General features: G+C 35.5%; 2 protein-coding genes and 2 long non-coding RNA genes across 7 annotated transcripts in view; 2 read left to right on the plus strand and 2 right to left on the minus strand.

The window, feature by feature from the left end:
- Positions 1-538: 538 nt before the first annotated feature.
- Positions 539-7,174, plus strand: LOC105109413 (inositol-tetrakisphosphate 1-kinase 2-like). 3 transcript variants are annotated; one of them, XR_839251.1, is made up of 12 exons: positions 539-913; positions 1,055-1,233; positions 3,105-3,186; positions 3,492-3,524; positions 4,547-4,667; positions 4,795-4,887; positions 5,116-5,235; positions 5,325-5,501; positions 6,003-6,058; positions 6,193-6,277; positions 6,504-6,702; positions 6,799-7,174. XR_839251.1 is itself a non-coding variant. In XM_011004130.1 (11 exons), exons 1-11 carry the CDS (start codon positions 755-757, stop codon positions 6,602-6,604), a joined length of 1,206 nt encoding a protein of 401 aa, XP_011002432.1. In that variant the 5' UTR covers positions 539-754; the 3' UTR covers positions 6,605-7,151. The 3 variants fall into 3 exon arrangements, 2 of the variants coding, with proteins under 2 accessions (XP_011002432.1, XP_011002444.1); XM_011004130.1 differs by having other exon boundaries at positions 6,504-7,151; XM_011004142.1 differs by lacking the exons at positions 539-913; positions 1,055-1,233; positions 3,105-3,186 and adding an exon at positions 3,237-3,251 and having other exon boundaries at positions 6,504-7,151.
- On the minus strand, positions 762-1,129 carry LOC105109427 (uncharacterized). The gene is made up of 2 exons (XR_839252.1): positions 1,052-1,129; positions 762-981 (listed from the first exon to the last, which is right to left on the minus strand). It is a non-coding gene; the product is annotated as an uncharacterized LOC105109427 (long non-coding RNA).
- Positions 7,175-7,812: 638 nt separating the features above from the next.
- Positions 7,813-9,066, plus strand: LOC105109450 (uncharacterized). Its single transcript, XR_839254.1, has 2 exons — positions 7,813-8,269; positions 8,402-9,066. It is a non-coding gene; the product is annotated as an uncharacterized LOC105109450 (long non-coding RNA).
- Positions 8,787-23,631, minus strand: part of LOC105109435 (serine/threonine-protein kinase TOR-like) — a 28,865-nt gene continuing 14,020 nt past the window's right edge. For both annotated transcript variants that reach the window (XM_011004166.1, XM_011004160.1), the window contains exons 25-57: positions 22,879-23,002; positions 22,557-22,742; positions 21,732-21,884; positions 21,512-21,664; positions 20,024-20,095; positions 19,775-19,909; positions 19,590-19,651; positions 19,376-19,473; positions 17,986-18,095; positions 17,735-17,908; positions 17,575-17,640; positions 17,369-17,437; positions 17,154-17,264; positions 16,729-16,869; positions 16,500-16,628; positions 16,215-16,380; positions 15,916-16,130; positions 15,248-15,454; positions 14,510-14,623; positions 14,222-14,425; positions 13,909-13,989; positions 12,610-12,684; positions 12,463-12,529; positions 12,217-12,377; positions 11,933-12,106; positions 11,655-11,783; positions 11,484-11,567; positions 10,920-10,981; positions 10,772-10,844; positions 10,533-10,667; positions 9,947-10,120; positions 9,602-9,864; positions 8,787-9,218 (exon numbers count right to left, since the gene is read on the minus strand). In XM_011004166.1, coding sequence (XP_011002468.1) covers positions 9,200-9,218; positions 9,602-9,864; positions 9,947-10,120; positions 10,533-10,667; positions 10,772-10,844; positions 10,920-10,981; positions 11,484-11,567; positions 11,655-11,783; positions 11,933-12,106; positions 12,217-12,377; positions 12,463-12,529; positions 12,610-12,684; positions 13,909-13,989; positions 14,222-14,425; positions 14,510-14,623; positions 15,248-15,454; positions 15,916-16,130; positions 16,215-16,380; positions 16,500-16,628; positions 16,729-16,869; positions 17,154-17,264; positions 17,369-17,437; positions 17,575-17,640; positions 17,735-17,908; positions 17,986-18,095; positions 19,376-19,473; positions 19,590-19,651; positions 19,775-19,909; positions 20,024-20,095; positions 21,512-21,664; positions 21,732-21,884; positions 22,557-22,742; positions 22,879-23,002 — 4,186 coding nt within the window. In that variant the 3' untranslated portion in view covers positions 8,787-9,199. The remainder of the gene's footprint in view (positions 9,219-9,601; positions 9,865-9,946; positions 10,121-10,532; positions 10,668-10,771; positions 10,845-10,919; positions 10,982-11,483; positions 11,568-11,654; positions 11,784-11,932; positions 12,107-12,216; positions 12,378-12,462; positions 12,530-12,609; positions 12,685-13,908; positions 13,990-14,221; positions 14,426-14,509; positions 14,624-15,247; positions 15,455-15,915; positions 16,131-16,214; positions 16,381-16,499; positions 16,629-16,728; positions 16,870-17,153; positions 17,265-17,368; positions 17,438-17,574; positions 17,641-17,734; positions 17,909-17,985; positions 18,096-19,375; positions 19,474-19,589; positions 19,652-19,774; positions 19,910-20,023; positions 20,096-21,511; positions 21,665-21,731; positions 21,885-22,556; positions 22,743-22,878; positions 23,003-23,631) is intronic.

The raw sequence follows: 23,631 nt of genomic DNA on the forward strand, positions 1-23,631 counted from the left end.
CCTTGATTTAATGTGAACAAGCTTTTTTTTTATGTTGAATTTAATAATTAAAGAAAGTTTAATCTATTTTTTTAAAGATAAAAAACTATATTTATTTAATTTAGAAATTAAATCTGAATTTTAGATCAAATAACAACAAATAAAGTAGATTTACATATAAAACAATATATAAAAAATTAAACTAACATCACACTTCGATTACATGGTGATTTTTTTGAGTCGTACCATTTGTCCCTAAAACAAATTTTGCCTCCACAGGAGTGTAAGAAGACAACGAAGAAACAATATTTTTTCTTATATACACTATTTTAGGAGATCAAACATGTTTTTGTTTTCTTATATTTGTTTCTTATGTTGTCATACGCTACTTTTTATCAATCTTTTTATTGTTCTATAATACAGAAATTTCTTTAAAAATAATCCCATGATATCGAACTGAAAATCTGAAGAAACCATACCACCAAATCACAAATAAACTTTCCACCATTTATTGTTTTTGAGCTCGTTCTGGAGTTTGGTGGAGTAACAGCCAGTAGGGGTAAAACGAGAATATAAGAAAAGGCAACCTTCCGAGTCCAAGTCTTTCTTATATATAACAAGAAGCGGGCTTGGGCAATCCACGCTCCAAAATAAAGCAAAATCACCTCTCTCCAACTTCACTCTCTCCCTCTGCAAATTGAATTTAATATTCCTACAAAAATCCATAATCTCTGCAACTTTTAATTCAAAAAGACAGACCGAGGCACGCCTACACATGTGTGTAGCAACGACCAATCTATACCCTGCAAGAAACACGCACTGTACCGACACCCAGCGCCACCCCTCTCTCTGTATCCTGACAGTGATAAACAGAGAGAAACGCAAAACAAAAAACACACGAAGATACTCGAAAAGAAATATTGAAATCATTCAGGTTCTTATCTTTTCTTGTTTTCTAGGGATTACTAATCAACTTACACAATCTTTCTGCAACCAAAAAAGGTTCCATCTTTTAAGAAAACAAGAGTAAATAGAGAGAACCCATAAAGCAAAAATTTGATCTTGTTGTGATTAGAGGGTTTTGCGGGCTATGAGGATACACGGAGAAATGCCACCTGAAAAGGAAGAGGAGGAGAAAGTGAGGTCGTTGTCTTTATCTATACAGCAGCCACAGAAACTGGTGGTGGTTGGGTATGCTTTAACATCAAAGAAAAAGAAGAGTTTTTTGCAGCCAAAGCTTGAAGTTTTAGCCAGGTAAAATCTCACTGTACATTATTCACTGTTTACATTTCGCTGTTTGTACATCTTGATATCAAGTTTTAGTTTTATTTACATATATGTGTTTCTTTGTAACTTTTTTTTTTTTTTTGATTTATGTGGGTGTGAAGGTTTTTGTAACTCTTGATTGCGGGTGTGAAGGCTTGCTTGTTCTTTTTTGGGGTGTCTGCTTGGTTTTTCTATACCTGAAATGGGTTGTCGGGGAATTCTTGAAATTTTGTAAATTTTACTGTTTTTTTTTTGCCTTTTAGTTTTTGGGCTGTGAACCCTTTTTTGGTGACCTTGTTTTTTAGCTGGAATTTGGTTTTTATTGCATCTTGCGGGGTTTTGATGTGGCGGAGGGATATGTTGTCTCTGTTAAAAATAATGACGAACTAAGCATTTAGGCCGGTTGGATTGGAAAAGGTGTTTTTTATAAATTAAATTTTTTTTTATAAAAAATAAAATGGTGGAGGTAAATGTTGTTTACATTAAAAAAAATCAATTTCATAAATTATATTTTATATTTATTTATAATTAAAAAAATTAATCATTAGAAAATATTTTTTAATTAAATAAAAATTTAATTTAACTTTTTTTATTTTAAACATAAAATATTTTCTAAAAATTATTAAAAAAATCTTATTATTTATTAATTATATCAAATTTATTTATTAATATTTAATTATTATATATTTTATTTAATTTTTTTCTTTAATTTTATCCCTTAACATTATATTTTTATATTAATTTTTATTTTTTAATTAAAACTCTTTATTTACAAGATTTAATTTCTATTTTTATTGCTATTTTTATTTAAAATAATTTCTAAATTTATTTTTTTATTTTTATTTGCATTTAATTTTTTTTATCTATGAGATTTGGCCTCTATTTTTTTATTACTTTATGAAATTAATTTTTTTTATTTATAAGATTGATTTTTATTTTTTTAAAATAAAATATTTTCTAATTAATTTTTCATAATACAGTAAAAAATTAAAAATAATTTTTAATTTTTTTAAGATATTATTAAATATTAAAAAATAATTTATTTTTTAAAAAATTACTTTTTATAAAAATCAATTTTTTAAAAAAAAACTTTCGGGCAAATAAAAGTGGTTAAGCATCCAGGGGTTACTTTTCGAGGACAGACGCTGGACGTGTGTTTTGCTTGACTTATCATTTATGCTTTCACTCCTGGGTATCTGGATTCTTTAGAAAAATTAAAGAAAAAAATTGTTGGGAATATTCCACAATATATACTCTTTGGACTTTTCTTCAATGAACATAAAGTCAATGTTTGGTACTTTATTATTTAGTTTAGAAATGTTAAGACTGTACACAATTTCTGTCAATTATATATTCCTGTGCATTTTGTGTGAATAAACTAGTTTTAAGAAATAGCTACGTGATGTCATCTCTTGTTGCCAACTTTACAGCTTTATTCCTGTTATCTATCCATTTCTATTTTTTTCCCTGTGTTTGTGCCTATCATAATATTCTGATAAGCTGCATTTCTATAATTTCATGATATTCCTAACACGTGGCTGCAACTTCATACTTTACTTGGTTTTATTTTGTCTGTAGTTATTTGTGCTGAAAAAACTACTGTGAATTCAGCTCGTTTAGAATAGTTTCAGGCCACTGCGCCCCTCCAAAAAAAAAAAACACACGCACACTCTTTTCTGTCATTGTACTTGATGAAGTTAATTCCTGTTATGGTTGAAAGAAAGAAAAGATCTTTCGAAATGCCTGCATCGGTTGGATGAAGGAAATTCTTGATACTCTCATAAGTCAAGTTTCCAAAATGTTGCCTCCTTATCATAAGGCATTCCATAACTATAAACAAATTTCTGTGCCTGGTGCAGAAATAAGGGAATATTGTTCGTTGCTATTGATCTAAACAGGCCATTGCTGGATCAAGGTCCCTTCGATGTTGTTTTGCACAAGGTTAGTGTTGGGTTTTTCTATTTCCTTGTCCTCTCATTATTACATTCGATGTTGTTTTGCACAAGGTTAGTGTTGGGTTTTTCTATTTCCTTGTCCTCTCATTATTACATTTTTTGAATATATATATATATATATATTTTTATGATTGAATAGCGTTTTCGTTTGCATTTCTTGGTTACCTCGGGTTAATCGTTTGAATTTCTGATCAGACTGTGTGTAGGCGAGCTTCTTCTTTTTTTACAGATATGATCTTCATGTCCTACCAAACCTAGTACAAGTATCTGATTAGTTTATCTTCCTTGCAGCTGTTGGGAAAGGATTGGTGCGGAGCTATTGAGGTTTGTCATCGAATTCTGATCTCTTAATGTAATTTTGCATCTAGTTTGAATACTGTATAATGAACGAACCAGAGTTTTTCAATGCCCAACATATAAATTGATGTACAATAAATCCATCCATATGCGCTGGGGATTAAGCATGAATTGGAGGAAAATCATTGAAAAAACAAATTTACCCTCTTGAACCTGTAGACTCTTTTACTCTGACATAATGTGCAGAGCTTTGCACTCCCATCTCATCCCAGCATGGATCATGACCAGATGTTTGAAGTCAGTCTCTCGAGAACTCTAACAAGCAAGGATTTTACTTCTGTGATCAATCTGGATGAGCTTTTAAGTTTGGCGAGCTTAGTTGCAATGTTTGATTCATCTCTTTTCGAAGTTTCTGCACTTTTTGCTGCCAGGATTTATTGGCTTGTTAGACTTATTAAACATTGGTCTTTGCAATTGATAATTTAATGGAACAATACATTTAAACTTCTCAGTGTCTTAACTATAGTAAGTGCCTCTAGCAGGTCTTGAAGTACACTTTCTTTTATAATGATCAATTAAAGTTGATGCTACAATGTGTGTATTTAAATAACCTGTCTCTTAACCTTTTCCTTGTCTCCATAGTGTGTGTAGTGTGCACATTTAAATATCTTTTCCTATCAGATTTTCTCTATAAAAAAGATTTGAGTGGTTATTAAGGTAATCAGTGGTCTGTGCTCTTGCATAACTGGTACTTGGCATAGATGAATTGCAATATAAGGGTTCTCACGCTTTAGTTTAATCTGTACAGCTTATACCTGTTGTTTTTATTACAGCCAATGGTTTAGCTATTTTGTAATGGTTTAAACCATTACAATTATGGTTTAATGCCTACCAGAAGCCTCAATTCACTGATAGTTGCTATTTGTCTCAGCCATTATATATTTGTCTAATTTCTGTACTGTATCTTCTTTCTCTAATTTTTTTTCTGTTCCTGCCCTGGGAAAGGAGTTTATCTTTGCCTTTTATATATATACTATTTCCTTTTGAAGGATTACAGGAAAAAAAATCCTGAAGTAGCTGTCCTCGATCCTCCAGATGCTATAGAGCAGCTACTGAATCGGCAGTCCATGCTCAATGATGTGACTAATCTCAACTTATCTGACTGCTATGGTAATCTTCTGCTGTTTTTATCCTCATTGTGGGACACCCTTCTCTTCCAGCTTCCTGAACTAGAAGTCACATGGAAGAAGCAATTCAGTAATGCTGACCAGATTTGCATTTATTGTTGTTTCTGTAGGCAAGGTCTGTGTTCCAAGGCAGATGGTAATTAATAACGATCCATCATCCATCCCTCATGAAGTCACCAGCGCTGGATTAAAGCTGCCACTAGGTAGTGTTTCTTTTCTATTTGCAAACTAACAGATGTCTATCGCTAGTCTCTCCAAATTTCCAAGGCTGAGTTTATCAGGTTCCTTTCCTTAAGTTGATAAATCCATAGTGATCAACCTTGGAATTATTTTAGTACCAGTTGGATGTTCCATGCAATTTAATAAATGTCTGCATGTTTTTTCCTTACCCAGTGTTGTTTAATTAATTTTCCTTGTGTTAATATTTTCAGTCGTAAAACCACTAGTTGTGGATGGAACTGCCAAGTCACATGAATTGTTTCTTGCTTATGATCAATTCTCCCTTTCAGAACTTGAACCACCCTTAGTGTTGCAAGAGTTTGTTAATCATGGTATGTTCCAACTAATGCATGAAAATAATTCTTGATGTGCCCATCAGTGTTCTTTCTTAATTTGATTTTTTTTAATCTTCTCATGCTAGGTGGTGTTCTTTTCAAGATTTATATTGTTGGTGAAGCCATAAAGGTTGTACGACGATTCTCTCTACCTAACGTTACGAAGCAAGAGCTATCAAAAGTTGAAGGTGTTTTTCGATTTCCGAGGGTTTCATCTGCTGCAGCTTCTGCAGATGATGCAGACCTTGACCCTTCTGTTGCTGGTGAGATTCTTCGAAACATTTTACTTTTCAGTTTCAGGTTCTAAACATTACGATTTTCTTTCTTATTTCTAAGGATTCATTTGGCATCAGTTTTGTAACCAATTTATTTATTCACATCTTACTAAGATATGTCATTTCATGCCTTTGAGGAATAAATACTGAAGCACCGAGTTTTAGCATGGGCCATTGACCGTGTGGTTTATTATTAGAGCTGTAGAATATGATTGAAAACGGGTTCTTACTGATGTCATGTTTCAGTAAAAGTGATTGTTCCGGTTATGGATAGAACTGGCTTAACTGTATTACTGAAGCACCGAGTTTTAGCATGGGCCTTTGACCGTGTGGTTTATTATTAGAGATGTAGAATATGATTGAAAACAGATTCTTACTGATGTCCTGTTTCAGTAAAAGTGATTGTTCTGGTTATGGAGAGAACTGGCTTAACTGTTTCTTTGTAGGCCTTAGTATCTCCCTTACAATAACTTTGTGTGGATCTCGCAGAACTTCCTCCCCTTCCTTTACTGGAGAAGCTTGCAAGGGAGCTTCGTCGCCGGCTGGTAGATCAATGTTCTCTGTCTTTTCTCTTTTCTTTTTTATATATATTTTCACTTTATTGAGCTCTGTGGTTGGTGAAGCGTTATATATATCTGGTTTGCTGTTACTCTTAGCTACCATATTCTGCATTTTCTAGGGACTCCGATTGTTTAATGTAGATATGATCCGAGAGCATGGGACAAAAGATGTTTTTTACGTGATAGACATCAATTACTTTCCTGGCAAGTATATAACATTTACTCAAGTATTCTATCTTTCAAGTTTTTAATTTGGAATATGATGCTCGTCTCTGCCTGACATGCCTCTTGATGTTCTCTTGAATCTTCCCAAATTATGGCGCTTGATGCGTTCTATTTCAATAAAGTTTGTTATAAATGCTTGCCTCTGTTTTACAGTATTTTTTTAGGGCGCACAGGTGATTAAACGAGTTTTTAAATCCATTTGTAGGGTATGGGAAAATGCCAGATTATGAGCACATTTTTACAGATTTCCTACTGACCCTGATGGAGAGCAAGTATAAGAACAGACCTGCACACAATAACGGCTGAGAAACATGTATCCAACTCTAAATGATGTTTCTTGCAGGTCTAGATCTCCTTTGGGAAACTGAAGAACAGTCAATTTAGTTTTTCTGTAATACTGAATGGTATGACATGTCCCTTGCTCAAGCCACATCCCTGTCAACGAGGTTCTTAATGCAGTTTCAGCTTGTTTATTATCTGATGCTTTGTAATGTTTCTAGGCAAAATAAGCACAATACCAGATGTCCATTTGTGCGCAAGAACTTCAATTTGAGACAAATCACCACTTCTCAACTTTTATGAGCCATTGTCTCTCTAGTCTTGTGAGCACTCAACCTGCTCATTACCTATGCCGAAACTCGCAAGGAAGCAAATTCAAGTAGCCCCAATCTCATTTCCTTCCCCTTGTATTCGCATGAGATAATTGGAGATGAATGTCTTTGGTTATAAAATTTTCTTATAGACTTCTTTACATTGTTATATGTATATGCTAGGCAAATCAAACATCTCTGAACTGGGCAGTTGCTGGAGATAGCAAGCATTATTAGATTGCGAGATAAAATTAGGATTACCTGCACGAACAAGGTTTTGCTGAAATCTGTTATCTAAATTCTGTTGAGTTGCATAACTATATATGGTACTTAAGAAATAAACTAGAACTAGAAAATGAACTATAGGAAAAAATGATTCTGTATTGGAAACACTAATAAATGCACGTAGCACCACCCTAGTTTGTCAGGCAACTACCGAGTCACCAGTCCGGGTTCTTTTTTTTAACAAAAAACGAGGCAGCATTTATTTTTGAATTTGGCTCCTCTCATATTATTAAGAAAATGATACTAATGGGGTAGAGATTTGTTTATATATATATATATATATGTTCAAGTTATTTTTTTTTTCATGCTTGTTACTTTCACGGTGATTTATTTGTTCATTGTACTTATAGATTAATTGTGAAACTGGCTCAGTTACTTTGAATTATAAAAAAAAAAATGAAAGAAAATGATACTAACATTTGTATTGAATTAATTAATCTCTATGAGGTGGAGGATAGACATGCGTGTTATTCGTATTTTTTTTGAGAGTTCTAAGCAAGGTGTTTGAGATAAATATATTAATTAATTGGTATTGTATCAGTTATATTAATATAAATTTTGAGTAAAATATTAATGACGGACATTAAACCAATAGTTAGATTTCCATATTTTTTTTTAAGAAAATAAAATATTGAGGGATTTTGAAGCAGAGGAGAAGCGTGACGCATGCAATGTCTAATACGTTGATGGCTGGTACATTTATTAAAAATTGGAAGACACGCACACAAACAAAACATGTTACAACTTCATATAATCAGATAGAGAAATGACATTTTAAGTGAATTATGGATCATAATAGTTAAGATCATGGACCAATCAATAAAATTATTGCACACAATTAAATTCATCCATATCAACATTTTAGTATATCATATTTAAAATGAGAGACTTTTCACATTAAGTAGTATAGTAGTAGTAATTATGAATTAAAATAATTAATAATACATATATCATAAAATGATGTGAACAAACAGTCACGCGTGTAAAATTTCTATTGGTTTAGTTTATAATCTTCGAAAGCGAGAAAAAAAGAAGTGTAAACGTAGCAAGCTGCAAATTGGAATTCTCTTAAAGATATTATAGATATGAAACCAAGGTTCGAAAGAAGGGGAGCTGCGCCAACACCAACACCATCTTAAAGATATTATAGATATGAAACCAAAGTTCGAAAGAAGGGGAAAGAAGGGGAGCTGCGCCAACACTACTGAGCCAGAACCTGATAGGTAAGAATAATCTCTTGAATCCACCCGTTATCATCATATTGCTACAATCGTTGTCAGTACAACAATAAATTCCTTGACATTTAAAGGAATGTTTTTTTTTTTTTAATTCGTGCAATTATCTGTTATGGATATTTAGATGAATATTTGATTCCTTCAGTGTCAATATCCATAATTTTCAAATTTCAAGAAGCAAAATTCAATGTTTTTGTCGAGTTCAACGCTTGAAAACCTTCATATTTGTCACATTATCTGGTTAAATAGCATGTATCAGATTAGGCGGTCATGCAATTACATTAAAAGACCCATGGCTTCTTTGAAAATGCTATTAAATACATTTAGATACATCAAGATAATGATAACAGCCCATATCGCTTGATAATTTTCCACATGAATGGAAATGGTTGTCACGTAAATCATTTGAAGCAATTTGCTAATAGGTTTTGTCAAGTTATAATTCAACAAGCCACAACATAAGTACCTGATGGGAGGGAACTTGGCCGTGAAATTCCATTTCTTGTGGATTAACAAGGATGGAATGCAGAGCTACTGCGCCTGCATTGGTTCAGGTTCGACTGTAAACTGATTACATGGGAGAATAAATAGCAGCGCCTATACTGTGGGGACGACGAAGATCATTCCCATGCAAGCTGCATCTGAAATCCAATTCCACTATATACAATATTATTTCCAGCATTCGTTTCTTCAAGCTGTATCTATATACAGACGTTCCAACGGGAGACTACTTCTCTTGAGGTCTACCGGGCTTGAGCTATGCACAGTTTATACAACAGGGTTGCTTCACCTCACCAAAAGGGACACCACCTGAAAGGCGGAGCACAGATATTATTAGTTAACAAAACCTGCCCAAGTTGGAGAGCTGTTCTTTCATTCAGTGCAAAATTAGAAGATGAAAATGGCAGAGTACAGGGTCAATTAACCCGAGGATGAAATTAAAAGTGAAGACAAGTGCTTAATGCCATCTCTGTTCAGCTGTCATTTCTGCTAACAATATTTACGTTCTACTATCACCAAACTGGATTTGAGAAAATTGAAGAAATTTACAGGGAAATTTCTTAAATGAAACCATGCATGTTATACCAACAAGAAGCAACATGTCATCTTCAAATGCATTGGTATAGAGCACTTTGAGATGTGCATAAAACAAGAGGGAATAAAAAAGGTGGGAAGGCAGATTGGCATCATACCCAACATAATTTTGGCACAGATTTTCAAGCGACATGGCTTGAATAATTAACTTCTGAACTTGCAATTTAACAGATAAGCCATGATCTACTTCACGAATATCTCCAGAAATTAAAGAGCTGTGATCTACTGCATGTTGGATAGAGCTTGCAGATAATGAGGGTGTGGAAAAATCACGTCCAGTCAGTTTATTACTCATCCGGGCCATGACAACCACAGCTCGTACATTCAAGACCTCATTAGCATCACCAAGCTGATTAACAGCCTGCATAAACCCAATTGAATATATAAGTATCATCAAACAACGTTATTGCAAAGGTTCTAACATCTGAGATATAAAATGATACCTGAAGAAGTTCTCTCTCACGAGCACCGCGTTGCGGTTGAGGGAGCTCTCTGCTAGGAGCAGATTCCTCGGTATTCACAACAGCAGGGACATGACTATTGGCAAACATTGACATTTGTGGGACCTCATTAAAGTTGAAAAGGCGCCAATTGATGAGAGGATCATGAACAAAAGCCTGAAAAATAGAGGAACCAGATTCACTAACCTCGTTGTCATATAAACAAGAATCTAAATTTTATTTTTAGCAGTAGCATTGAAAACCAGATCAATCATATATCAACCAACCAAAAAACCTTTTACCTTTTTTTCTCACTGAACAGGATATATTCAATTCAATACTTGAAACTCTTAAAAATTAACAAAATGACTAATATAACTGGTTGCCCTACAATAAATAGTCTTGCATCATCTGTCCTATTGCAAATTTAAACTTCTTGTACACTCATTGGTTGCTGTTGCTTACACCAGCATCTGCTGTTCTATATACGTGGATTTTCAGAAGATATTCAAAGCTTGCAATTAATCCAATCTGACTTTTCCTACAGAGTAGGCACACAGAAGTACAAAATAGAACAATCAATTCATACCTCCATCATGGCCATAACACTATCCTTGTGTGTACGGAGAACTTGCATCACATTTTCACAAGTAGAGCGGAAATTGCCCTCTATACCGCTAACCTCCATAGCTTTCACAAGCATTCTTGTCAAACGGAAGGGAACCTACATTGAAGAAATCATTTTAAGCATGCTACTGCATTTTATATTCAAAGGGGACAGTTGTGAATTAGGAATCGTATGATAAAGCAGGTTTTTCTAGAATGTACCTTTTCAGGAAACTTTTCCCTGTTCATTGAAGCTTCAAAGCAATCTCCAAAGTCAATATGCAAGATCTTCCCACTGCAAAACATAAGCATGAGAAAATCCCAAATAGTAGCACTTTTCCATCGTTGCTTTGTTCTAATCATTATCTACCTGTAGCGATGCAGCATAAGGTTGCTAGGGTGTCGATCACCTAAGCCAAGAAGATAACCAACCTGAATAAAGCAATTAACGTTAAATCATTTCCATGCTCTCAAAAAACCAAACAATTAACTATAAAGAGACAGTGAATTAAGAAAACAGGAATGTAGGCGGCCTGAAACAAAACAGCAGCTTTCATTTATTTATTTGGTAGAAAAAAGCAAGGTCAAGAAGCTAGACAAAAGAATGTGAGATGACCAACAACAACTTCACTGTTTAAGAGTTAAAGCTTAGAAATCCAACAGCTAGATGCATCAAGAACTCATTTCCTTGATCATTGCGAGAAGTTCAAAGGAAAAAGAGAGCCGATGGTTTTTGGATTATCTGCATGATTCCATTTTTTTTTTTACAAGTTCGTTTGTGAAAACATACAAGTCAGCTAGAATGATGAAATAATGACATTTGTTGGGAGTTCTATTATTAATGGAATGGACCTTTAAGAAAGAAGTTAGATGATACAACAAAACACATAACATACTCATGACTGGTAAACAATAATACAAGGTGAACACATACCATGCTCATGACTGCTAAACTCCTTGTGTAATTTGTTCTCCTCTCCAGCCATATCTCAGAAGTGCGACTTTTTAACCACAGAACCTAGCAGAAAACATAACTTGGTGCATTGAAATAGTGTCCATGGGAAAGAAGAAAAAAATATTGATAAGATGAATTTTCATTGCATACCCTGGCCAGGTCATTTCCGTCAGTATTTTGAAGAGCATAATCAAAGACTTCAACTTTAGCAATGAGGGGTAAATTGTCATAATCCGGGGCAAAACTGAGCATGTATTTGTGCTCTTGATTTAGGGTGATCTGAAATAAGAAATACAGGAATCCATCAATTGCAGCTGACTCACCACAAAATAATAACATATCCACACATTGAACAAGTGCATTCAAAAACCTCAACACCCCATGCCCCCTACCCCACCCCCAATACCCACCAATAAACTTTAATATACCTTTCTAGCATCCCTGTATTCTCGAATGAGTTGGTTTAGTGTGTCACAATTAGGAACCCATTCAATTAACCCACTGTTTGAAGATAACGGAATTACAGCATATCGGTGAATAGACAGATCCTTCTCTTCAGTTTTTCTTGAATTCTCCAGCAGAGTATTCACCAATCCAAATAGCTGGCAACAGCCAACATGTTTTAGCAATAAACCAGCAATGGAAACAAATAGCATCATCTAGCACAACAAAGTACAATAATAAGTATCTCTACGTGCAAAAGATAGATAACCTGCATGACACGTTCGTCTTGGCGCAAATCTTCATGTCCCTTCAGCAAGAAGGCATGATCTTCCCCGTCACTTCCATGAATAGTCAATTTCCGGGGTCGCTGTTTCGATGTTATGACAACAAGCTCAGGTGCAAATGACGCTATTGTTACCACTGGAAAATCTGAAGCATGAGAAACCAAGTCAAAGGATTAGCTAAGAAACTAGGGTTTGATAATGACTTGAGTCTTCTAAAAAGTTCATCATACCAGCACGATATGTCCCAGGAACAGCAAGCTCCAAATCACGGCATTCTACCAGCTCAGGAGAAACAGACTATTTTTACACAATCAAAGAGTGGTTAGTTCCAATTCAATAATGGGCTAGAAATTAACACACAGATATATCATTCTTGCCTGCAGGTCAAGAGTCGTCATGACTTGAAGCTGCTTGTCTATTCGTCTGAAAACATGATAATATAGATCCCAAGCCTGATCAAGACATATTTCACATCATTAGCTTGTGGTTTTGACACAAGCACACCTTCCCAAGCATTAGCTTCAACCAAGTAAGCCTAATATGTGATTAAATTACTTAAGCTATGGAAAAAGATGTTTCTCCTCTTAGTATTTTAGGAATATTTCTCGTTCTTCTGTGCATATTTTACCTCAAAAATTCCTTTTCCATCAAATAATAATAATAATTAAAAAAATCTCTCATATGTGAAAGGTAAGTTCCACATAAAATGGTGAGGCCAACAATGCTTTCTAGGATTGAATCTTGCGCAAAAAACATCATCCTCATAAAATGTGTGTTGGCAACGTGCATGCTAAGATGGATGCCTGGTAACACAAAAAAGAGATAAGATTAGAAATGAACACATTTTCCACTGTACAGCAAACTGGAGATAAAATGAGAGAAGAATGCCTTGGACGGCCTGGGTCTGTCTAGAGTAGGCCACTGAAGGCTGAGATTCAGAGGAATGGAAAGTTGACAGTGGAGGGATGAAAGGACGTAGAGGGAGACCGAACACAGTGATGGAAGTGGTATTGAATGGTTAACTATCTTAACACTGAGACAAATTCGGTTTATGATCACAGAGAATGGCACAAAAGGATCCATCCATATAGCTGGCCCTGACTAGTTAAGGATTAAGGCTTTGTTGTTGTTGTTGTTGTTGTTGTCAGAATTTAAAGTGAAAGGGGGAGGGGGAGGGGGAGGTGGAGAATACAACTTCATCTAAACTTTGTCCTTACTGGACCAGGCTTAAACTACAATCTACAGTGGGTGATTACATGGAAGACAGATACAGTGTATGGTTATTATTCAAACACCAAAAATTGAAAAAGAATGGAAAGAGAGTAAGTTGATAAAACAAAAGGATAAAAAAAAAAAACAATGGGCTCCTGAACCATGAAAAATAAGTCAGTTCACAGCTTTTAGAACTCTAATGAATCTAAGTGGCACTCTATATATTTGTTCATGCTTTAGATGTTCTGAAGTGAAAACCATGTACAAAAAGGTAGTAAGGAAAATATGTGTTTACGTATCCGAAAATGGCAACCAGAAAGAGGATATACTCGTATGTCATGATTTTCCAACCAATTCATCCACCCCAGGCAGATTCATGCACACATAAGAAAAGTTTACCATTTCTTAACCAGTACTAAAAACCTACAAAAAATCACATATTTCACTCCCTCAAACTACCATACCTGAGTAAGCTCAGCCTCTTTTAGAGTTCTCTTGTACTTCATACAACACTCCCATGCCTCCAACAATTCATGCCGGTATGCCTGCGTACCATTTTCAGGAATTACAAATCGGTTTCAAGACAAAGGGAGTCATCTGATTCAATATATTAGAATAGCAACATAGCACCATGGGATAAAAAATGTAAGATCCAGAATTCAACAATTGAATTATGCTAAAAATCCAGAACAGTTTTACAATAAGATCAAATACACTAATAGTGGATATCAAAGAGCAAACATATGTAATGAAAAATGCGATAATATTAATTGAAACCTCAATGAATGCTCTCTCCTTTATAGTAATATTCTCCTTCATAGCACCCTCCTCCAGCATTTCATGCAGAGGCTCCAATGCCTTTAGCATTCCCTCAATGTTATGTTCACCAAAATACAAACGACTTGCTTCTTCTAGTCCCTCGTGCCACTTTTCATGCCAAAGTATCGCGACTCTAACTAGTTCTGATGATACAAGTTGTGCCTACATGTGAACAGAGACCAGTATTAAGATAAAACCAAACTGCAACAAACAATTAATTGATTGTAAATTAACCACTTAATTAACCTGGTCCACAAGCACACCACTATGCTGCCGAACTTTGTTTACCACTTCCTCAGCAGCTGCTTTACGTAAATTGCTTATAGATTTACAAGCCACGAGAAGAGGATACATAAGAGCCTGCAAAAATATCAATTCCTTAAACACATGCAGAGGTCCAGATGCATTTGTGTGAAGAGACATCTATCTTAAGAACTTGAATGCAATGCAAAACTTGTGCTATCAAAGTAGCCTTTATAAATATATTGAAAGAGATACACTTGTGGAATAAAGGAAGATTCCTACCTTTTAGGTTGAGCAATCAACATCTAGTGTTTCTTCACTGACAATTTTTAGAACTAGTGTCTGTGACTTCAATTCAATTAGGATTCTCTTACTTTCAGAAATTTTATCCACGCTTAAAGAAATGAAAAACAATACAAAATCAACCAAACAAAACAATAAAAAATACCATTTTACCACACAAAATTGATTTGAAAACGTCCAAGATTATAAAATGAAATTCTAGAAAAATGTACTATTCATAAACTATTTTTTGCACTGCATGTGGCAATTGTATGGGTTTTCTATTTCCATGGAGGTCAAGTTAAATACAATATTCTCTAGCATGATCACTATAGCATTCATTTTGTTCCGCAGCTTAAGTGCAAAGTCAACAATTTATATTTCAGTTCTTTCATCCAATAGCCCTGCCTAAAATAGTGTAGCTATCAATTTGGAAAGCATCAAGCAAAAAATGCACACCTGTGGATGATTCTGTCCAATTCGCACCAAAAGTGATTGAATTAGTTCTCTCAGAGCATGGTTATTCAAATGTATCCTGGCAATTATTTGAGGTAAAACAGCAAGCCATGTGTTGATATTAACATGAGCAAATCCTTTCTGCAGTGCCATTTGAACTTCTGCAGTATCTCCATGGTTGAACCACAAGGTAAGAAGGCGGAGTATATCCTGAAACAAATAGCACAATTAAAAACAACACCCATCTGGAGTATTAATATACAGAGCAAAACAAACCAGGATCCAGGAAAATAAGACAGATGAATATCTAGCTATTGACTTAATACATGACATAAGAAACAACTCTTTTCCTCAGTGAAAAATGCAGGCATCACAAAATGAATTTATACCTAAAGTATTTAAAAAATGATCATATACACGCTAACACATCTCCATATAAATTTGAAAGTACAAACTGCAGGTTCATTGAAATTGTGACCAGATTCACACTGTAATCTTCGTCTTTTATAACAACCAAGAAGGTGCCTATTTAACAGAAAGTGACTGCTACAATGTGGAAAGAAAGAAGAGCTTAGTAAAAGCTGAAGGAAAAAGATAATGTCCACATTTTTTTAGATGCATGTTTAAGATTTTAAATGTGCAAGGAGACCTATATATGAGATATTATTTACCTGTAAACTACCATCAACACCTTTAGCATTTGCTGCATAGGCAATTGAATGAAAATAACCAGTGACCGCTGCAACAACAAACTGTGAGGCAACATTTGGAAACCCTCTTAAAGTATAGTGTGACATCACTGCTGTATTGAACAAAGCCCATGAGTGCCATGCTTTTCCCCATTTTGTTTCATACTGAGTGGCATTGCTGAATGATGAAAGAATCTCTGCACAAAAAAAAAGGTGAATCAATAAAAAAGAACCAAAAAGACAACTTCTTACAGAATTTAGTGTGGAAAGGAGGCAGCCACCTTGTATGGAATCATCATCCAAACCAGGAGAAAGAGCCCACTGCCAGATTCCAAGTATACGATATACACGTGCCAGGAGATGGACATTTTGACCCATGCTAACCATTAAACCTGTTGGCATGACTGATTGCATATTTGGGGTACCTGAAAGCTCTATGGCCAGATCCTGTAAGAGTGATTTGGCATCCAAGAAAAATATGTAGCAAGAGAGAACAGAATTAGTAAGTGAAGCTACATATGAAGGTAATTGTGCCTGATACAGTCAGCTAAATCAGTTATGCACACCTGCAACCTAGAAAAAGCTTCTTTTCGCTTGTGATCCTCCCCAAGTGACCACTGATATTTCAAGTATGCCAACATTACTTGAGGAGGCCCATGGTATCGCATGTTTTCAGGAGATGTCTCAGGGTCATACTGTTTACAATTCAAAGCAAAATTTTAACAGGCAAAGACAAATGAGAATCAATCCCAAAATTAACATCAATGCTGGTTTGGTGAGACATGCGCCACGGACCTGTAAAAGTTTAACCAAAGTGGACCTAGCATGACTAATCCGATTACTTTTTCGACATAGAGAAGCAAACTTGAGCCAGTTATCAATGTCTTCAGTTGGAGGCAGTACAAGTGCTCTTACAGCCAAAAGAGCTTGCCAGACCTGAAAAATCAAGCATAAAAATGGTCAAACAGGTCAGAGAAAAAGCAATTGTCACTATCCATGAAAGCTTTTCACTGAAAGTGGGAAACAATACTCTATGAACCCTTGTCATAGCATTTGCTATATGTTTTAACCTGGCTTTCAATGCCATGATCTCAGCTGACTTCATTTTCACAATCATACATGCTGAGATATTTACTATCAGGAAAATATCTCAACTTCAACAGGCTAGCAGAAAACATGAATGCACATGTGCAAGAGAGAGAGAATAAAGTCATCTCTACCTCAACATTACGCTTTGCTCCTTGTATCCTTTCTGTCCACATATTGCGTATAAGGGCCCGCCGTCCTTCCGCAACAGGATTTCCCCTAGGAAGTGTATAATAGTCAATGACCTGTCACAAAACAAATTACCACCCCATACTCCAGTTTAATTTCATGCTTGTATGCAGAAATAGAACAAAAACAAGGTAGATGTATTCTCAAAAACTGAGCAAACCTCCTCTAGTTCTGACAGCTGCTGAACACGGATCATATTGACATATGCACGCTCATAGCTCTCCAGAACCTGTAGAAGAAAATACCTCAAAATATCATAATAATTAATAAGAAAGAATTTCTTCCAGAAAGAGAAGTCATAGATGCAAAAGCCAACATAGAAACCCATGCTTAATTGGAAGTATCATGAGGAAATCAGAAACTGACCAATGCAGCAAGCTCAGTTGCCAGACACTTCCTAGCTCTCTCAACATACTCACCAGCTTCATCATACTAGCAAAAACAATGGTCATAATGAAATAATTAAGAGCGCACAACAAAAAAGCGATGCAAATAGAAGTTAATATAGATCTAATTCAAAGAGTACCTTCCCTCTACGAACTAAAAGCACAGCCCTGAAGAATGTGCCATTACTACTTCCATCACCACTGGCAGCAGTATTCCCCAAACCCCGTAGTTTAGTTTCATCACCATCATCTAATCGAGACACATATTCTGCCATCTGATCCCACTCACCCATGTTCCAAGCAGCATTAGCAGCCTGAAACAATCAAGTCACAAAAGTAAGCATGCATAGTGGATCAAGTTATGACAACTGCATAAAGTTCAGAAAAAAACCATTGGAGCCATTTCTAATCGGGCAGAAGGCTCAGCTGGTGTCCAATATTCCTTGCATAGGTTGTTAAGCTCTTCCCACCGAGCTAACTGAGCAAGGCATCGCATCCTCCCTACATAGAACACAAGGATGATTAATTTCAATATTCCAAGATCTTCAAACTCTTGAAATATGGAAGGATAAAAAAGTGATGTATCCCCATCCCTCAAGTGGGAAAAATACATGGGGAAGAAGCTGAAGATGAAATTTGATATCTAAATGGAAGACTAAAGGGGGTACATTGCATGATCAAGGTAACGCAGGCCCACTGACCCCATGCTTCCAGGTGGCCTCCATCACCAATAAAAAAAGCTTCATTCAAAGATAATCTTTCAACCAACAAAAAGGGCAATCCTAAATGGCTGCTCTAATAATGACCTACACTAAATACCATTATCAACCACAACCCTTGATAGGAATCATCTGACAAACTTTAACAAACTGGATGCAAGAAATGACTCAAAACAACGCTATGCGGTTAATCAATACAAGCAGTTAAGGTGCTAGTTAGCTAATATTGTCACTTGTGATGCATAAGGTTTCTAATACTTTCCTTATTAATTTTCTTATTTAGCTATAAATCTCTATGTTCTTTGGTTTCTCTAAATGTCATCTGATTAGCATTTGCCTTTTCATAGAGATCTTTTTTCCTACAAGTATTAAGGCTAGGATTTTGACTGATATAATTGGCTACTAGGGATATTTTTACTAATCAATGTTTTATTTTCTATCAATCAATTTCAGATTTTAGAGATTTCTCTCTGAACCCTCTTTTCTTGTTCCAACTTCAATTTTCTTTAATGTTTTAGTAAGTTTTCTGCAGTAATTATTGTTTAGTGTAGCTTTCCTCTTCCAAACCTACATCAACTTGGATCAAACAAACACTCGTTATGGAACAGACAAAAAAAGACTACTCTAGTTGCAACCAATGGGCCTCCTCGTAAACCAAGAAAAAGAATGTAATAATAGAGTATCCTTACTGGACATTTGATTTTTGAGGCACGAGTATTTAAAATTCGACAATTACATGAGCTATCCCTACCCATGAACGACCCTAGGCAGCATCTAGGCAATCAGGTGTGTTCACACAACTGAAAAGGGTTACTGAACATTTGATACAATCACTAGATGCCTGGACTAGCTTTAAGACATCAGTGCTTCCTCAATATTGCATGATCAATTTATTCATATGATTTTATCAATTTCCTCTTCATTTTAGGTAAATTGCCAAAAAGAGCTCAAGATCAGATTTCTGATATAAAAAAGCAGGTATTATGATGGAGTGACTATAACTACATTGAAGAAAATAAGCCAAACAGTAGTGACAGCCAACATGAGTATATTCAAGCCAACCTAATGTAGTTTCCAACACAAGATGTGGACTTGAAACTTGAGAGGCTTTGACAGTGTATGCTTTGATAGCGTCGTCCCACCGTTGCAGCTTCTCATACCTACACAAATGCAGGAAAATCAAAGTATAAAATATTTTCATCTGAAACAAACAAATCATCAATGATTTATTCAGATAATAGAAATATGTTCCTTCCATGCCAAAGTTTGTTAATACCATGACTCCTTAAGTTGAACATCCAGGTTTTGCTGGGCATAGGTCAATATTCCAACAGCAGCCTAAGAATCAACGATGGAATGAAATAAGAATGATCAGAAACTAAGACAACCTGACAGAATGTTTTTAAGAGGCAGATGAAAAATCGTACAAAAAGTAGAGCATAGTTCTTCCTCAAAACAGACCTCATGCTGATGTAACTGATTATTTATATGAATGAGAGCTTCAACTACAGCAACGGGATTAGCATCCATCTTCTTGGAGAGTGAACCTTCAAATTCCATTTCTTTATAATGCAAAGCCTTGGCAAATGCATGACACTGGAATGTAGCATTCACCATAAGCAAATGAATGAAATATACATGTATTACTTTTACTATAAATGCAAGTACGAGAGCCAAGCAGCTATAGAGTTGCTTATTAGAAGGAAGAACCTTATCTGCAAGAGCGCCAAGAAGGCGGATGTCTATAGGTAGAGGTTTCTCATCATGTTCCATGAACTCTGCCTGCAAAGGAACATCAATAGGATAAATAGCCACCCTTCATATAATAGCAGAACAGAGCAAGCATGTGAAGATTCACAAGGACTACTACATAAATTATGATGTTTAACTTACTTTTCACATTTGAAGGAGCCAAGATGAAACAATGTGATGCAGTAAATGAGAGAGAAAGGTTTAAAAAGTTACAGTTGTTCTGAATATTTTTGATATTTCACATAAAACTACTGTATCTGGGAATTTGTTATAATAAAAAATATTAATACTATTTGGAATCTTAGTTTATTTAAGAACTACAATATTAGTTGGAAGTTTTGTTATTATGTGCAATTTCCTTTTCCTACTTAGATTTCTATTTTTTGCATATAAAAGGAGCATTTTTCTATGTAATTGTCAGACTTCAAATAATGATATTATGAGTATTTGATTTAGTTTGAGGGTTGCAGCTTTACATGTTCTTTGCTTCCTCTTCTCTGTTCTCTAAAAACTCTTTCTTCTACTTTCTTTTCTTGATATTGCTATTCGGAACCCAGATTGACACCAAATTCTCCCCAAAACATCCTTCAATCAAATCCAATTCAACATACATTACACTCTAACCATAATCCCCATCTAAAACAATAAAATTTTAATATTCAAGGCTGTTCTGCATCACAATGACCACCACCTCAAGACAAATTTCATAATGCTGGTACCAGAGACTACGGATTGCTAGGGACAACTTCATAAGGATGCCAATGGATTATATATCTAAATCTTGCATGTTCTATCCTTTACTTTTATTTCAATGCATATTCCAAATTTCCAATTACCACTATCATGGGCAACCACAAAAGCATAAACAGTACCATAATATCATCTTCATTACAAAATTATGGATCTTGATGATTCAGGTAAATCCTTATGAAAGATATATGGTGGCCTAAAGTTTGGGAAATTTTGAACTTAAATTTTCATGTGTGGAAGAAATGGAACAGCATAAATAATTCGAGCTTTCCTTACTCTTGCAAGCTTTCCCCAAAATTTATTGTCTATTCCTATGCTGGTAAAAAAGGTAAAATAAAAGAAAAGAGAACCAATTTCTCTTAAATTGTTTCTAAGCCACCTGTAACATCAATATCAGGAAGAAGTATCATTGTTGAGCTGGAGTCAGGATGCCAACGGGAAACAGAGAGTTGTTTATTCAGGCTGCAGAGTTTCAAAAGCACATTTGTAGAAACCCCAACAGTTTAAGCTGTCAGACAATGTCTAATTGCTTGCTTAAGAGCAAAATAATATGTTACAAACATATCACACTTCACAAAACAAGCAATAGTTTCTGGCATGCAAGGATGGCAAAAAAAAGGTCTCCATCTTAAACCACAATGTGATTTCTACATTATTTAATATTAGAACACTATTCCATATGAAGAGAGGACATACCAAATTAAGAAGCGTTGCTAGAATCTCTGGAGGAATATTTTGAGATGAAAATGCCATCTCCAAACTCCGAACCAAATGTTTCTGACTGGCCTCATTCAGTTGTGCCCAGCAGCTAACAAAACCAGCAGCAAATAATTCCCGGCCAATGAAAGGCTGCAAAAGCTGTGGATCAGAATAGAAACAGCAAGAGCAGGTTCATAAATGGTGCTATTGTCCATACCTGTAACTGCGCAAGCCTTGCACAGGTTCGTAACGCTGGAGAAGGAGACTCCTTCAGAAGTTCGATGCTCAAATGCCTCATCCACTCTGCCCAATCTTCTTTAGTACTGCGCTGAGAAGCCTCTCCAGCAGTGCGTAATTGACTATCATTAACCTGCACAAACTTACATTAGTTAAACCACACAACAAGACAAAACAAAGAAATTTCAAATTGATATTGCAAAAAATGCTTGCATGGGTGAGATGAAATGTCATGCAACATAACAGTCAAACTTGAAAACTCAACATTTTGTGAAGACCAAAGATGACTTTTATATTTTTAACGTGCCCCACTAAAACAAGAACCTGTTGGGCTTAAAACACGGGCAGTTCATCTATCAAGTGTAGTCTACAATAGGCAATTTTAAAATAAGATTCCATGATATTTTTAGATAAGCACAATGCAACAGTGTTATGTTGCCCATTAGTCAGTGCTAGCACATGTACAGCCCGCTTTTAACCTTATATATGCCTGCATTTTTTCCAACAATCAAGCTCAATGGGCTACCAGTTGAGGGCATATGTGAGAGTGTAATAAAACCAATCTAGGTCTCACCTGGAACCCTAAGCTTTTAAGTTGGGTGTCTTTTGAAAATCAAAACCATGCATATGAAATAATTAGCTGAGACCATTTAATATTTATAGCTTTTAACATGCATGCTAACAATTGATCCGGAGCTAGCAACCTAGACTTTTACTGTAGACTCAGCATAGCCTACATTCCTACACAGCTAAATAAAAATCAGTAACAAAAACGATTGTGCAATTGTTCAAAAGAGAAAGTTACCTGATGGCCACTAAGATGTCGTTGCATGTCAACCCCATCATCATAAGGGTCATTCTCCATATCATTTAAAGGGTCACTGATAACCTCCACTGGAAGTCGTCTGCTCAATCTTTGTGCAGCTGTACTCCCCAAAATTAGAGGTTCACGTCTCCTCAAGCGTCCTTCAATTTCTTCAAATTCTTTATGCTGACAAGAGAAAGAACTTGTATTTAAAATTCAGGAGTAAGACTGTCATCTCAACTCTGAGATATAATGCAGCAACACAAGAGAAGGTTTTCGTATAAGCAAGTCAAATAACAATAATGCAGGTAAAAGCACAGACCTGCAATCGATGCTTCAGTAAGAGTTTGTGAATTGATGGGATGAAAATGGTGAAATCCTCTCCTAAGGCATGAGCCAAACAACAAAGTGCATCAACAGCATCTTTCCGGAGCTCATCATTCTTCCTGCAAATTACAGGCTTACATGTTTGGAGCATCATGCAACAGAAAAATGCAACATGTACAGAAATACAGAAATGGGGGGACATTTCATATTAATATTACTATATTGCCTCTAAGGTGAAGTTAAGAGATTCTGAAAAAAACCTCACCCACAAGTAAAACCAAATCAAGTATGTCTACAATTTGCAACAAATTAGGCAGGAGTATCACAATTATAGAACTATGCATACAGAGAACATGGATACATGACTTTGTCAATGCTCCATTGAATGAATTGCTCTGTGTTTAGTCGATAACACTATGGGATCCTAATAGCCATCAACACCTCAGGTTTTGGTTTACCCTTAAAATCAGTACCCCCTCATTAAGGCTTCATTAGGTAGTGCAGTTGGTGGCACTACCAAACAGGCACTAAAAAGTAGTCAGAAATGAAAATTTATCACAAAAGGGCCCAAGATTGTGCATATTGCTAAAAGGGAAAGAATTGTGTGCATTTTGCTGATGCAGTTATTGAATTCAGAATACAGGGGAAAAACCCAATAGTGAGTGAGTGACTCATGCCCAGGATATAAGCATAAATGAAAAGTTTCCCTTGCAAACCCCACCCCCCCCCCCCCCCCCACAACACAAAC

Source organism: Populus euphratica, unplaced genomic scaffold (assembly GCF_000495115.2).
Source record: "Populus euphratica unplaced genomic scaffold, PopEup_1.0 scaffold3.1, whole genome shotgun sequence".
Classification (NCBI taxonomy): domain Eukaryota; kingdom Viridiplantae; phylum Streptophyta; class Magnoliopsida; order Malpighiales; family Salicaceae; genus Populus; species Populus euphratica.